At 42.6% G+C, this 15852-nt stretch overlaps 1 protein-coding gene and 1 long non-coding RNA gene across 5 annotated transcripts in view; one reads left to right on the top strand and one right to left on the bottom strand.

Annotated features, from left to right (window-relative positions):
- The window catches only part of LOC306975364, a 712990-nt gene that overhangs the window by 301194 nt on the left and 395944 nt on the right, over positions 1-15852 (bottom strand). The gene's annotated exons all lie outside the window — the stretch shown is intronic.
- Positions 1-15852, top strand: part of LOC306975210 (MAM domain-containing glycosylphosphatidylinositol anchor protein 2) — a 489592-nt gene that overhangs the window by 160184 nt on the left and 313556 nt on the right. For all 4 annotated transcript variants that reach the window (XM_079572669.1, XM_079572670.1, XM_079572668.1 and 1 more), the window contains exon 3: positions 8229-8403. In XM_079572669.1, the coding sequence (XP_079428795.1) occupies positions 8229-8403 (175 nt within the window). The remainder of the gene's footprint in view (positions 1-8228; positions 8404-15852) is intronic.

Here is a 15852-nt window from a genome sequence, read left to right as displayed (position 1 = left end):
TAGGGCTGTCCTGTAGGGCTGTGTGTGCGCTGTAGGACTGTCCTGTAGGGCCGTGTGTGTGCTGTAGGGCTGTCCTGTAGGGCTGTGTGTGCTGTAGGGCTGTCCTGTAGGGCTGTGTGTGTCCTGTAGGGCTGTCCTGTAGGGCTGTCTGTGTCCTGTAGGGCTGTCCTGTAGGGCTGTCCTGTAGGGCTGTGTGTGCTGTAGGGCTGTCCTGTAGGGCTGTGTGTGCTGTAGGGCTGTCCTGTAGGGCTGTGTGTGTCCTGTAGGGCTGTCCTGTAGGGCTGTGTGTGCTCTGTAGGGCTGTCCTAAAAATCGTGAGTCTCCCGCGTGAATCGGGAGAGTTGGCAAGTATGCATGCCGTCTGGAGCCTGAAATTATTCTCTCTTTAAACAATTGCACAGTGGAAACGAGTGCAGCTCATGGTTTTACCATCCGCATGTTGTGCAATGTAATATGTAATATTTAATAACATTATAGGACAAACAAAAATCCCACAGTCCATTATGGAGGGGAGGGGAGAGCTCCTGGGATTCATCGAGACTCAAGAAAACCTTTAGCGTTTCAATACATTTGTTAAATAAGTAAGTAAGTGTTTTTATTGTCATTGCCACTGTTCATCAACCTGACCTTGGAGGACAGAGAAACTGTATTGTAGTGTAATGTATGTAAGTAATGTAGTCAGGTTTAGCAAAGTGCACCAGTGTAAGTGCTCTCCAGTCCACAAAGACACGGCGAAATACTTCACGAACAACCCAAAAACTTCCCAGAATAGAGATGCCTTTGCAAATTCATATAATGCCATGTTTCCCTGTTAATTATGCATGCATATCCCTCACTAAATGCATGAATACGTTATAACACAAACAGTATTACAGACGCTCTCTTCTCATTGCAGACTAATCTATTTATGCACAACGGTACCAGCTCCATAGGAACCTTTTAAAACGTGAACATTTCCTTTCTTGTTTTAGGGAAGCGTAGGCGCAGTGAGGGTCCGAGGCGAAGCGTGGCAGAGCATGATAATCGAGTGATCAGACAGAACTGCGGGGGTCCGAAGAGACAAACTACACAGACTGGGCAGGTCTGCGGTACAGCGGCGACCGGGGACTGGGATTTTGGACGGACTTGACAAAAAACGGACACTTTTTGTCGAGCCCTGGGTTCTCAGTAACAAAGCCTGTCCTTTGATTCATCTCATTAAACCCACAGTACAAGCTTGGGTGCACGGGAGTCCTTTAAAGTGCAACAATGTACGATAAAAGTTGGGGAAATACTGTCCACCGCTTAGATTCTCCACAATGATCAGAATCTTTACTTAAACAAATGGGAAAAGATATGAAAATACGACTTAAATTACATATAACGACTGCACTGCAACTGTTTAAAGCAATAGTTGAGCAGCGTGTTTTTCGTCGTGATAAAAGACAGCCCCGCCTTCGACTCCTCGTGCTTTGATGGAAGCTCATTTATTCTTTTACTACTCCGAGTCAGACACAACTCTTCAGATAAACTTCTCGGCTTCTGGGCTTTTTTGTTTTTGTTTCAGACTCAAAATACGCAGCCATTATCAGGTCCGAGCCGCCCACACTTCCATTTGGTCTTTTTTCCGAAAATGAACCGCGCTGTGTTTCGATGCCCCATCGCCGACACTCGACACGTGAGATCCAACTCTACACAATTTAGATCTGGGAACGGAAATATGAAAATGATCATATTTGCCATTCATTTTGAGGAGGCAGCGTAAACATAGTACGAGGACTTGAAGTTTGTATTTACATGACTCGCCGTATGTGCGCTGTACCCGCTTTGGCGCGACAACATTTCCTGCGTTGCCATGGAAACAGGGCTTTTGTCACAGGCACGTACGTCCTCCTTCGGTGGCGTGCTGGGACCTCATTTCGGCCCTGGGAGTTTAATCCTTTAGACCGGCCTGAGCTCGGCTCGTAAGGAGTTTTTGAAGTCAGACGTTGTAGGAGTTGCCTCAGTTTGTGTTTTCACATGGGGGCAGCCACATACACATAATCCGGGCCTGACGCATCTCCACAGTCAGCAGAACGTGCTACACAAAGAAACACAATATTATCTTGTATAATCTTCTACTTTTTACACATGGGTCGCTGATGCGGACACTTAAAGGGACTATACAGAGTTTAAAAATGTCAAAATGATGTATTTTGAGCCCAGACCTGTTCACCACAACTGCCTCTAAAATCCGGCACTGTCAATCAAAAAGGTGTTATCATACCCGAGCTTAATATAGAAGGTGCAGTTACACGTATGACCTGAGGTGGCAGTAGTTGGTTGTCCATTTTTCATTTCATGTGAGAGACACTTTTTACTTTTCAAAATGGCCAGGCTCCCACTACGATAGCTGCTGATACAACATACTGTATACCAGGGGCCTCCAACAGGCGGCCCGCGGGCCAATCCCGGCCCCTGACTTCTAGAGCACAAATTCCTGAGTATGACAAAAAAAAAAAAAACATCCCTAGCCCATTCGTGTGCAGAGTTATGCTTTCTTTTTTTTTTTTTTAAATAACTAGAAGGCTCACTCCAGCCACTAGGGGGCAGCCTAAATAAAGAAAAGAAAGAATTCCACACGTGTCCAGCAGGGGGCACTGACATAAGAAGAGATCAGGATATAAACAACACATTATAATCACGTGGTCAATGGACAGTCTGTCCCTGGGCGGCTGTGGCTACAATATTAGCTTACCACCACCAAGTGCTGAGCGAATGAATGATGACCACAGTCAGTGATGCACCTGAACGCGTTCATTGAACGAAAGTTCATGAACGCGTTCATATTTTGGGCGAACGTGAACTGAACGCACTGGATTACTGCCTGATGAACGACACCATGAACGCGTTCATTCTGGTGTCTGTGAACGGCATTTCCCGTTCTTTTTACGTTCGTTCATTATGGAGCCAGATTTCTTATATCTGTGGTTTAAGACCGCGGATCAGTGAATATAATTGTAAAGACTCGCCGCGCCGTCAGAGTTTACCAGCGGGTCTAAACTCTGGAGGGTCCACGGTGTAGCTCGCGCTAGCTCCGCTCCGCCTCCGCGCCCACGGCCCGACTGTGTAAAGTTCTGTGGCGGTGAACTCTGCTGTTTATGGCTCTGGCACAGGCCCTGGCACACCGGTGACCCGCGGGTCTGCACGCTGCCCGCAGCAGCCACAAAGTGAGGTTACGAAGCGAGTTTCCCTTGTTTAATGTCTGTCGCTCCAAACTCCTGTCTGCTCCGCGCTGCCACTCATTTGCATAAAGTCACAATGCGTTTTTTAACTACAAATTAGCTCCTAAAACATTTTTTTTTTACATGATAAATTAACAAATTAACACAAATGCAATTGAATATCTGTAGCTTCATTTTCCACTAAGAATTTAAAAATTAAACTTAAAAAAAATAAAAAACAAACAAAATATGATTAGCAAAGATATCCAAAATCCACTCTGAAAACAGTGACAGGCTGACATGAAATAGCTTTAACACTAAGTGAGGAGGCCATGATATTTTTGACTCATGGCTGAAGTCAACTTTCTCCAGCTCTCCCAAGGTTGGCAAAAATGCATCTCAAAATACTTCAGATTGTTGCTTTAAGATATGGATTTTAAAAATATTTCCCTGAGAGAGGAATATACTGTACTTCTCACCTTTTTCATGCCTGAATAATAGCTCGCAGCAAAAAATAAAAAAATAAATAAATAAAAAAGAACTATGAACTAGTTCATTTTTGGAACCATGAACGAACTATTAAGCATGAACAATTATGAACTATGAACGAACTAGTTCATTTTGAAATTTGTGAACTGAACTTTGAACTAGTTCATGTAGGAAATGAACTTTCCCAACACTGACCACAGTGTAGCAGAGACTTGCTGATACAAGTGTAAGCCAAGGTTACAGTCCTGTCAGGCTGATTAATATTCATTTATTGAAAAAAGTTTCCTCAATAGTGTTTTCACAATCAAAACATTTTCACTGGAGCTTTTGTTTATGGACCCCAGCAATACACTCCCGATATATTTTAGCCCCCAGCGAGTGAGGTTTGGTCGGGTCAAAAAATGCCAGTCGCCACCGATCATAGCCACTGTATACACGTTTATTGTATTTAGCCATGTCTTATTCTAAAATTCATAAATATGAACCGCCATGTACTACCCACATCGCTGTGTCTTTGTGAAGGAGTCATGTAAGTTTCTCCTTAAACGCTGCAGTTCGTTCTCAGTGCTTTGAGAAGGACAGAGGCGACTCATGACCGGGAGTCAATTACGACCTCCCGCTGTAGACTAACAGTATTTCGCCATTCATTAAACCCTCCATGCCACGGGCCCACCGGACCTCATCAATTTCATGAACGGGCCCATGCGGCGCCTGTCGAGACCGGAGTACAAGAGGCTTTCAAATCCTTGCTGACGGTGACCATAGTTGGATTGTAAGGTGGCTGTAACCTCTTTTCAGTAATTGTGGCACATATTTTATTCATATTATATGCATTTAAAGGTATGAATCCTGCTGTACGCATTAGTCACTAAGTTCAGAACGCAGGCCTCCCAGAAAATTAGTTCTCAGTCCATATGACTGTTCTTAAAAATTCTGTTAAAAAACAAGTCAGTCTTTTGCTTTGTCTTAAGTGAACAGATTCGGGGAGCTGTTTGACTCATTGACTGCCAATGACGTCTATAGACGTCAATTTGGTTTTCCAATGGGAACAGCTGCAGCAAAGCCTTGAGCATGTCTGGTGTTAAAATCTTAGTTGTGCTGCCTAATGCTGCCACCTAGTAACTCAATAAAAGCACTACAAGTTCTTTTATTGAGTTACCAGGTGGCAGCATTGCTTTTTCGTTTTCTCAGCTTTTTAGTCAGAAAATAGCATTTTGGGTGATTTCACCTATTTTCTATGGACAATTACTAAAGAATGGAAAGAGGTACACATTTACTTTTTTTTTAGATGAAAGAAGAGAGTATAATCTTTCTTTTGGTGGGTTTCGTGTTGACATAGACCTAGACCTAAATTTTCTGTGGGTCTTGAAAAAACAGTCAAAATCCTGAAAAACCTCTGGCAGTGGGGAGCTCTCTGATTTGAAAATGGCCTATCTCATCAGCCTGGAGACTAGTTGGAGACTCAAGTTGCCGCTAGTCACAGAGATGTCTCAGATATGTCCCTGGAAATAAGGCAAGTCTCCTGGTAGTCTTGGTGAAAATGAATATGTTCGGCTATTTGTTGTCCTCAATCTGTGAGAAGTTTCTGCCAAGGAGATCTCAGGGACTCCACACGAGTCCTTGAGATCTCCTTGGTGTCCGACATTGCAGCTATAATTTAGTCTCCAGGCCAGTGATAGGCTCTTTGTATGTGCGCAATCAGTCCGGAGACTCTCTGCAACTCTCTCCGGTGAGATAGGCCCTTCAGGAGTGGCTAATCGTATTCCTGGAGTGTCCTGAAAATGCTGATTTACAAAGTTCAGTGTCTTCTCTGTCTGAGAAAATTAACTAAATTCCAAACAGTTTGTCATAAAGGGGTTCAAAAATAGTGAAAGAGCAGGTTTGTGGAGATTTCTTTCAAAAAGTGTGTCTCCCATTCAGTTGTATTAAACCCAACACAACCTTTTCAAGCTTCTTTAAGAATGGTACCTTTCTGGGGCATTCAATGGCATTTACCGCATATTTAAACTTTCATGAATGTTCAAAATCAATTGAGTAGGTCTGCAGTTACTATTGGCTGATCAGAGATATCCTCATGATTCATATAACATTTAACCAACCCGAGCTGTGGCTGCATTTCACGGTGAATCATTTCTGAAAAGGTCACTGTGTGGAAAGCTACCAAATTTCCAGTATCTAAAAAACAATGGCTAAGGTCATTTAATCCCCAAATTGATATTAAATGTTAGAATTATTGGTGTTTTAGCCTGCGTTTGTGTCGGAACGGAAATGCCAATGCCCCCCTCCTCAAAAGTTCATTGTACAGTTAAAATACTTCTGTTCATCTACAGTGCCTCAAGTTTTACACTTTTTAGATCTGGATTTATACACACATTTGCAACCACCCTCCAATCTTATTAAATTTGACAATGAAAAGAGAAATCATTGAACAGCTCTGGGCAATTATCAGTAACAGACAGCAAATTATCATCAGTCCAGACTTAGCTTTTTTGGTCCTGTCTATAAAAATGTGGATGCTAAAATGGATGCAAATGTGTTATATGTGAAATTACAATTAGGTTCAGTTAAGGTAAAGCACATACATAAAAACATCAAGACATGGGAAAGACACAGTACACGAGGTAACATGTTGGAATTTTTTCTTGGGGACCGGAAGAACAAGTCAGTGTTTTGCAAAATATGAGCCAAAGAGCTCAGTCCTTATCTGGTTTAGCTCTGTTGCTTGGCCTTGAAGGGAAAGTGTAACTGCAAGGGAGGTATAGTGGCCCCAGCTGCTTTAACATCCTCTCAGGAAGAAGAATTCCGGTATTAGTTCATAAATTTGGAATTCATTAGTGAGCTGTCAGGTCGCATACAACAATCCATCGTTGTGTGTTCCTATTTTACAAAATTGTGTTAATCCTAAGCAGCTGCGACCCTGTGCAACGACATTGTGGACCACCCTTCTGGGAAGAGCGTAGCGGACGAATATAATACATCTTATTCTCCAGTGAACGAACATTAGTCAGAACAATAGCAGGCTAGGAGGCTTGTGTGGCTTAGCTGTGAGGCTTGCTCGGATACCTCCTCGTTTGTCTCCACTGTGCTGCTGGTGTGGGGGGCTCTTGGTGCCTCTTCAGTGTTTCAGAAGAAGAAATGTGTAGGTCTCAAATGTCTTTAGCTCATAAGCTAGCCAGATGTATGTCTATGTAACCCACATGAAACAATGGGCTACTAGACCAGTCCATGTTGTCTAAGCTGCAATGGCACTAGTTGTCCACTAGAGTGTGCCACAGCGCCTCAGATAACTTGTAACTCACCCATGTGGTCATTGTCACTTCACTAGAAGCATGCTCCTCTTGAATCTGACTGAGCATAGTGAGTAAGTACCACAAAAAAAGCAAATAAATCTTATAAATATCGTGATTTGAATTACTTGCTGTACTGTGAACAGGCTAAAGATACAAGTCGTTCAGAAGAAGCTCATGTTTAGCTTGAGGCTAATTGTACTTAGCCTGATAAATTGAAATACTGAAACCAGGTATCTCATTTAAAAAACAGTCGGAACTTTAATGATGTAAGCTCAATGTTTTACCTGCTTTGGCACACATATATCATTGCAATTCATCGGAATGTACTAGAAAATGCTAAGCGGCTAATGCTAGCTGTTATTGCTAATGGCTAACGTGGTCATGTTTTCCTTGGCCAGTGTTAGCACTACATTTCAAAAGCACGTGTGCCAAGCAGTGTGAAATGTTTTGTATTGGACATGAATACTGCATGTTTGAAATCAGTACATTATTTTGGTTAAGAATGATAAACACTGTACAATTTTGATTAGAATAGATTAAAGATAAAAGTTAAAAATGTATGATAAATAAGCTAAAATCCACAGAATTGTAAAACTGTTTATTTAATGCATATTTAATGGCTTTATTTAATGCAATTGTCCGAGACTGGACCCTATTCAAGGGATCGAGATAAGACTGACACATCGGTCACAACACTACCCGGGTAGCAAAGTTGCAACCAGAAATTAGAACCAAAAGAAACGTAGCTTTACACATTTTTGGGGTGAAAGACCTCTATTATTATTATTTTTTTTTAAGTTTTATCTTACTGTACTTAATTGTGTCTGTTAATGTGGTTGCCTTTTTTAGTTGAGCAATAAACCACAGGTTGTTCATCTTTTCTTAAATCTTGGCAAATCATTCCAATCTCTCTCTTGGACGTACCTAGATGTTAGTGCTTCTCATACTGGTCCACTCTTACTTTAAACAAAATAAAAATCAGTTTCCTTCACAGTCTCTGCAGTAAAAAATCCACTGAATCTCACAAAAAGCACAGCAATGACGAACAAATGCATCCAGTGCAAATTTAGATTCTGGAGTGAGTGCATTGATATAAAAAGAAATTATAAATCTAATCTTAATACAGTTTTGTCTGGAAGAAAAAATTAGTGCCACAAAGTGTGAGCGCTCCTTGTACGTCTTCAAACCATAAAGCCACGCGAGTAATTAAAGTTTCTTCACCTAGAGTGAGAAAATGCCGTGAACTTACCGATCGCTCTCGTTTCAGATCCGGTGGACGAAAACGGCGGGCAGCGTGACGGACCGCTTCCAGGACTCCAGTGTTTTCAACGAGACGCTGCACATCGCCAAGATCCTGCGAACCCAGGGAGGACGCTACTACTGCAAGGCTGAGAACGGGCTGGGCTCCCCGGCCATCAAGTCCATCCGGGTCGACGTCTACTGTAAGTCCCACTTAAATACGCGATATACAAACACGCTGTGGCATTTGTTTGGTACAGCACTCTTGGGTGGCACATTTGAGATGCAGAAAAGTGCCGTTTTTAACATACCTCCGTGTTTATAGTTGCTTTTTAAAACTTATAGCGAGTTCTTGTGAAAAGCTACGGTGTGGAGAACGTTGCCTACATGCACGCACTTAATGCTGGCTGGTCGTGATTGAGCACATACTTTTGTCTTGTAATCACCGTTGCTTTTTTTGGCTCTGCTGCTGATCCACTTAAATGCCTAGTAAACCAGGTGCAAGTGTTTAGAAAGAGGACTGTGTGGAAGAAAGTTCGTCTGTGGACATTTCCAGGCGGTACTCGAGGTTATCTGCAATTTATAGACCAGTTCAGACACAATATAGTCCATTTTAGGTCTGTTTTAGACCCCTTTTTTGGAGCCAGTTTAGTCCTGATTTGATTTTTTGACCTTGATCAGGGCCTGGTCGCACTTGGAGGGTCAAATATTTCACAAGGGGGTTAAATGTAAATGACATCAAGAAGTTCTAAACAGCCTATTATTTAAAAGTCGGTAAAAGTTGGTGCAGCTAAGAATCCTATTGTGCTTTCTGTCAAAATGCTGAACTGTAACGGCTCGACATCTCCAAATGAAGCAAAAGCTGTCAAAAAATTCAACACCTCTCTCAGCACATATGAACTAAAGTCAAATTACTGTTTCGTAAAAAAGTGGTGATGATATTCAATATGATGTGCTTGATGTTGGTCAAATGAAAGGACTTGCAGCCATGAGATGAATACCATACTATATCAGCTTTATTTATAAATCACTTTAAAAGCTTTAAAGTTGAAGAACAGTCCCAATATGAAATACAAGACAACATTGAAAAGGCAAATTCAGCAAACAACGGAGGAAATCTGAAACACATCTCACTTAGTGACTGAAAGCCTGAGAGAAAAAGTGTGTGTTCAGAAGTGATTTAAACACAGGCAGAGACTGAGCCTGTCTAGTTTCTGAAGGCAATGTGTTTCACAGCTTTGGGGCAGCAACAGAAAAATCACGGTCACCACAAAGCTTCCTTTTTGTCAGTTTTGTGAATCCAATTAATTCCAAATAATAATCAGGGTAAACATTTAGATCTAGATTTTCTGTTTGGACATTTGTTTCTAAAAATGTGTCTCTCCAATTGATTTGTTTCTCCAACTGAAGTTATGACATAACAATCCAGAACCGGGGTGTCCAAAGTGCGGCCTGGGGGCCAAATACGGTCCACAGATTCATTATTGGTGGCCCTCAGGCTTGTTATTGGCTTCTCGTTGAATTGGCACACATCTCCTGAGATTACACATTTTGTTTTACAGTTGGTGTGAAAAGTTTGAGAACCAGTGATCAGCATTGTTGTCCAGGCATTTACTTTATCATTCAAATAAAGCCTTGTTCAGATGATCAACGTTTACACAAATTCCATTGCCTTATAGCCAAAAGCTCAATTTAACCCATGGAAAAATATTAGCAAAAAAGATCGGTCTCTCTAATTACTTCTTGTTAACATATAAATAGACACACCAACAGATCTGGCATGAATAAATAAGTATTTACTCAATTAAGTCATGACCCAAGCTCTTACAGAATGTGATGCAATGCCCTCCACAGAGACGTATGGAGGTTTGCAACATAGTTTATTTTCCTAAACATATCACCATAACATGGTGCAATTAATCACACGGAGTACATGAACTTGGAGTCTAAACATAGCGTTTCTCCGACTTGACGTGAACAGGGGAAATGTTTGTTTGCAGCAGGAGGCTCGTAACCTCAAATCCTGATATAGCCACACTCTGCGGCGAAAGTCTGGAGTGAGGGTTATCCAGCGAGACCCCGGACGTCTCCTGAGAATGCTAATTAAGCAAAAGCGCTTGTATAATCCTGACACTGCCACCACCCACTTGTTTTTTTTTATTTTAGCGAGCAACAAACAAGGAGGGCATTAGAAAGCGGGCACTTGGCACGGTTCTTTCTATAGATTGCATTCGTGATGTTCTCTCAATTGGTGTAGTTTCAGATGAGAGATTAGGCGTCTATATGCAGTCACTTTATTGACGATTTTCTGTTCATTGTTGAAAGAAAATAGACAAAAAATAGACAAAAATATACAAAATTAAGCTTCCTGAAGGTGCCCACTGTCGTTTTGTCCTTGGGCAAGACACTTCACCCACCTTGCCCCCAGCGCCTGCGTACACAGGTGTATGAATGAGAGGGTGAATGGGTGACTGGTTCAATGCTGTAAAGCGCTTTGAGTAACCTAATGTAGGTGGAAAAGCGTTGGTATGAACCTTTTCCAAATACATATAGGGTCTACAAATGTTTAGGCACATATCTCAAAGAATACATAATTGGGTAACCCTTTATAATAATTATCTTAGCCTTAGCACCTAATGGATGTTGAAGACAACATAAGATTTAGGCAGTGTTAGAGGATAACATTAAATCGCCGTACTATCCGCCGTAATAGTCGTACTATCGCTGTCATAGCCTTGACTGTGGTGCTCAGACTCTTGCGTATCAGTATGACGCTCTGAGAGGGTATTTATCCCTTTTCTGTGGAAGCATAGACAGACTATAATGGTAGGACTAACGCAATGTCTCGAGTTCATGTCTCCGGGTCCCGCACCGATGGTAAATAAACCTCTCCTGTATAAGACATCCAGACTGCTGCCTGTTTTTCATCTATCCTCTCGAACACCGTTGTTAATTCTCTAACAGGCTCCAGCAAACAAGATTTCAACAAATGCTGCTGAAAATGGTTCAACATATTGTTCATTAAGAGACTGGAGTCACCCCAATCCCAAAAGTGAAAAGAAATGCATTTTGAAAAAGAACGGGCTTTGAATAATTTACATTTCCCCTCATGAATCTACTAAACAAGTAATCAGAACAATAAGAAACAAAGCTATTGAGTAGGTGAGACTATTTATTGGAAGTTTGGAAAGAAAAGTGATAAAAAAACTTAAAAATGGCCCATCACTGACAGCATTTTGACCCTATTCTTTGTGACAGTTCATGAGCAGCTATTCCACCATTTCAACACTTAAACATCTTGACCCTACCGTAGAAACACTCACCGCCCTCCATCTCAATGTCAGGATGTTGCGATGCCAAGTGAATGCAACCTTCTGAGCAGGCATCGATTGCGTTACTTCACCTTGCGAGCGGCGGAGACTGTGGGGCGTCAGTGGCCCTTCATCACAGCGGGCTCTCAGACACGATAAACCGCTTTGTGTCGACCCGAGCCGCAGTTTCCATACGTGGGAGTGCCGTAATCAGGCTCGAGCTCCGAGTCTCCGGGGATCTATTTAAAATCGCATGTTCTCTGGCTTTGAAACAGAGTCACGCCACCATCCCCCCCCATCTCTTAATTTTTCACCACTCAGCTCGTGTCCCTCCCTGCGAATGTTCTTCCAATTCAGAGAGCAGAGAGAGGGAGATGTCGGTTGAGTATTCATGACCCTTCTGCCCTTAATTCGTTGCAACTCATCCACTTCTTGGTCACAGAGCAGAGGGAGAGGTGGCGGAGCGCGACATTTTCCAACTACATAAGATTCGTTTGGACATTTCGCAGTCCACGACACTCCTTTAGCACCAGCCCGATGTTGTTTGATGCATTTTAAGCAGCTGACACACTAAACTCCCGACTCTGATATCACGCAACGCTTTCCACAATCCGCCAATCTCTCCCTCCCGAGTCGAAATGTCACCCCGTCCCTCTGTCTGTCCTCGTAAACTGTTTGTCTGGAATCGGAGCGCGACGCAGTTTGTGGCAATTGGAACTTGTAAAGCTCTCGGCTTATTGGACGGTTTCCCCCTTCGTTTGGCGACAGCGGCGGCGCTGGAAGGGAAGCCGGGCCTGAGCTAATAGATAATTGAGCGACGTTGCGCGGATTTTGGAGGTGACCTTACTTTTCAACCCGGGGTTTTTGCAAATAACAGACTTGCGGATGGATCGTTTCCAGAAAATGTGTTAACGCTTTCAGAGACGGTCTCTTCTTTGTTGTAATCCCTTTACATTCCCATACCGCGCTCTCATTTGCCAGTTATTTTATCTCCTTCTGCAAAGAGAAAGATTCTGAGGAGCGTCCTAGAGCCTCACTGCTTTGATTAGAAAATCGTGGAGTGAAGACTAATGACTGTCAGCTTGATTTCATTTGACTCCACCAGTTTCTTGATCACAGCATTCACCTCGCACTGTATTTTCTTGGCCATCCAGCAAAGGAACCAAAAATCTCCAGAGCCATGATGTTTTTTAATTGACAGTCTGCGCCCAACATGCTACTTCCCTTCGTCTTCGGCCATGAAAATTAATTGCCTTCCGAACTGGTGTTCTGGAGCACCGGACCTCCTTGCAACACTTCTTCACTGTCTTCTCTTTGTTCTTATCAATGTGTCGGCATCAGAAACAACAACAGCCCGACTAATGGATGGCACTGCAGCAGGAGAGACTGCATACCGAGATCTATCGCCGCGGCGGGTCTGCCTTAAAAGGCTGTGTGATCTGCCTGCACCATCCACCTGCCGTTCCTTTTCGCAGTCATTTATTTACTCATGCTCCCCGGAATGAAGAGATGTGTTTTCCATTTTCCAAACAAACGCCGGATCTTGTTCATATGCGCCTTGACAGCTCAGAGTCCAGTTGCCGCAGTTTGCATTAGTTGAAATTCAATCAAGATGGAAGACCGGTGAAGCTATTATAAAAAAACATTTACCAGGAGGGCTTCGCTTCATACTATACATCTCCTGTTTGCTGCCGTCAGCCTATAACAGTTTATGTATGGCTTTTCAACCAATTAATGGCTGCATTAATCTGTGCCAATGTTGTTCCTGACCTCACCTTAGATTGTCTCAAGATCTGAATGACCAATCGCCAAAGTAAAGCTGATATGTTTGTCTCAAATCTACTGGGGTTTGGTAGCCTGGTTATACAGTAGTTACTTTATATTTAGTCTGGGGGCCACCAATTCATCTTCTTGTTGGAGAGGTGTGGTTTACGATTGTCCATAGCCGTTTATTGGGTGCTACGAATGTCTATCATGCGTCTGCACGTAGCCATAGCCACTCGTATCAACTGTATCCGATGACATACCCGCTGTAAACCTTTGAGCTAAACTTTTCCGAACACGGTCTAAAGCTTGATCGAGAGATGGCGTTGTGTCTGCTGCTGTCATGTTGGATCTGTAAATCAACTTTTTTAGCGAATAGAGCGTCATCGTCTTGCTGTCCCTCCTCGTTCTGTGATTGGTCCCCAAATCCATGCGAAGATTTCGGCCATGGTCCCCAGGTGAAATAATTCGAGCTCACACAGCAGCATGGGTATTCGTAGGCTAGGGGTTTGGACCATCACATAGAAGTAGAAGAAGAACTACTTTATTTATATAGAGCCGTTCACGGACAAAGTCACAAAGAAGCATTTTTGAAGGTAACAAGAACAAAACACAGGAGGACGGGAGTTCTTCGCTCAGTCAAGGTGCTGTTCATGTGGATCAAAGTGGATCTTGACTTGCTGGCCAGAAGGGGTATTGTGCTATGAGATGCCAACACATTTTGACCATTTTGTTTTGTCTCATGACATTTTTAGATGTCACAATGCAAGGCATGGGGATTGTAAAATTGTGAGCGGCAGTCGTCTCCACTGTGAAATAGTTCAAAGAGAGAATTGTAGCTATGACCAAAGTTTGTCGCAGCGAGTTTTAGTTTTAGTAAGACTCTCTCTGCGACTAGTGTTCCAAAATATCAGACTTTTTCGCAGCTTGTCATTTGTTTTGTACAGCGGTTCTATTTAAAATCTTTGTCCCGGTCTCACTGTATGACCTAAGACCTGGGTTTTTGGGCAGACAGTCCAAAAGCGTGGCATGTACACCCAGCTTTAGTCATGGCTTTTCCCCTTTCTTGCCTATAGGTCCTTTTAGTAAGTGCTTATCTTTGTATTTGAGAACTTTTATCACAAACAAGTTTACAAATTTCACCGCCTGAGCCACTGTTGCCCTTTTTCTCAGGCAAGTCTTTTTTCTCCCATCATCACATCCCTGTAGTCCCAGGAGTCTACCTCTTCAATCAACCACCATACATTCATCTCTTTACGTGTCCAGGATGAAAGACGCTCAATATTGATTGACGTGGGTAACCAATTAAAAGAATATTTCATACCAATAAGAGACCATTGTTTCCGAAGGAGCTAATATTGCGCCCAGCTGCATGGCACGCTTCCTGCTAATGCATTGACAAAACCAGAAGTCGGGCCTAAGCACATTTTCCCACCTGCTGACACCTCACTTGTGTTTGTGTGCCGCTCGCTCTGTGGGGAAGGTCCTCTGCAAAGTTAATAAAGAACTGCGCACAACTTCCACAGAAATCAATGGGAGGCTTAAGGCACACTCCCTCTCTCCCTCCACTGTTTTTATTTAATTCCAAGTGAATTCATTTTTGCCGCAGTATCTAAAGCTTTCCTGAGTAAGTGGTTGGAAAAGGGATTGCAATGAAGGCTGGGATAAGATCATTGACTAGTGGTAATTGGCTAAAAAGGTTATTAAGTAGTCCAAAATAGCTTACAATATGTGATGTACAATTAGTTGTGATTTAATGAATATGTCATTTAACAGATCAGGAACAAACATCACTCTCTAGATTTCTTTTGGAAGATGGAGATGTTGAGGAGGCTAATGGTTCTGCTGCCACAGTTAATTTATGCTTAGAGGAGGTGTGTCGTGTAGCTAGCACCTGGAAGAATGGATTGCGTTCATATGGTGTCACAACGTTGTAAACAGACTATAATTTAAAATGGAGTTGGTGCAGCTATGAATTAGAACGTGGTAGCTACAGTGACTGTCAAACTGCTGAATTTCCGACTTGGTTTATGCTCAATATCTTGATAATAGGTGGAGTAATCCACAGGAAACAAAAGATGCAGCAAAGGTCATTGTCTTTTCTCTCAGCACATATGAACTATGGTCATGTGACTGTCTCGTAAAGGCGACCAAAAGTGGTGACAAAGTTCTGAATTATGTGTCTTGATGTTGGTCAGATGAAAGGACTTCCAGCCATGAGATGGATGTGGCAGGATTGTGATTGGATGTTCAGGCAAAGTGAATGTTGCGAACATAACCTAGTACCAGCATAAGCCCATGTTCAGAGGAGAGATGCTAAACAGCCATGTGCTCCATCATTGCTCTGGACCAATATTGTCCCAAACAAAGATGCTTGCAATGTCTTCACAACCTCTCCATTTTCTGACCGTTGTCGGTACGAAACCATGAGGGAATTTTGTGGGATGACTCAACAAAGAAGACAAATGAAGGATCATTAGTGAGCTTTCTGTTTTGTTATCATTGTTTCATGATACATTTTTATCCTGTCTCGTGACCATCAAAGTTCTTATGTCTCTCTATAAGACGGTCTTTTCA

This window comes from Gobius niger (assembly GCF_951799975.1).
Source record: "Gobius niger genome assembly, chromosome: 15".
NCBI classification, from domain to species: domain Eukaryota; kingdom Metazoa; phylum Chordata; class Actinopteri; order Gobiiformes; family Gobiidae; genus Gobius; species Gobius niger.
This window is presented reverse-complemented; position numbering and strand designations above follow the sequence as displayed.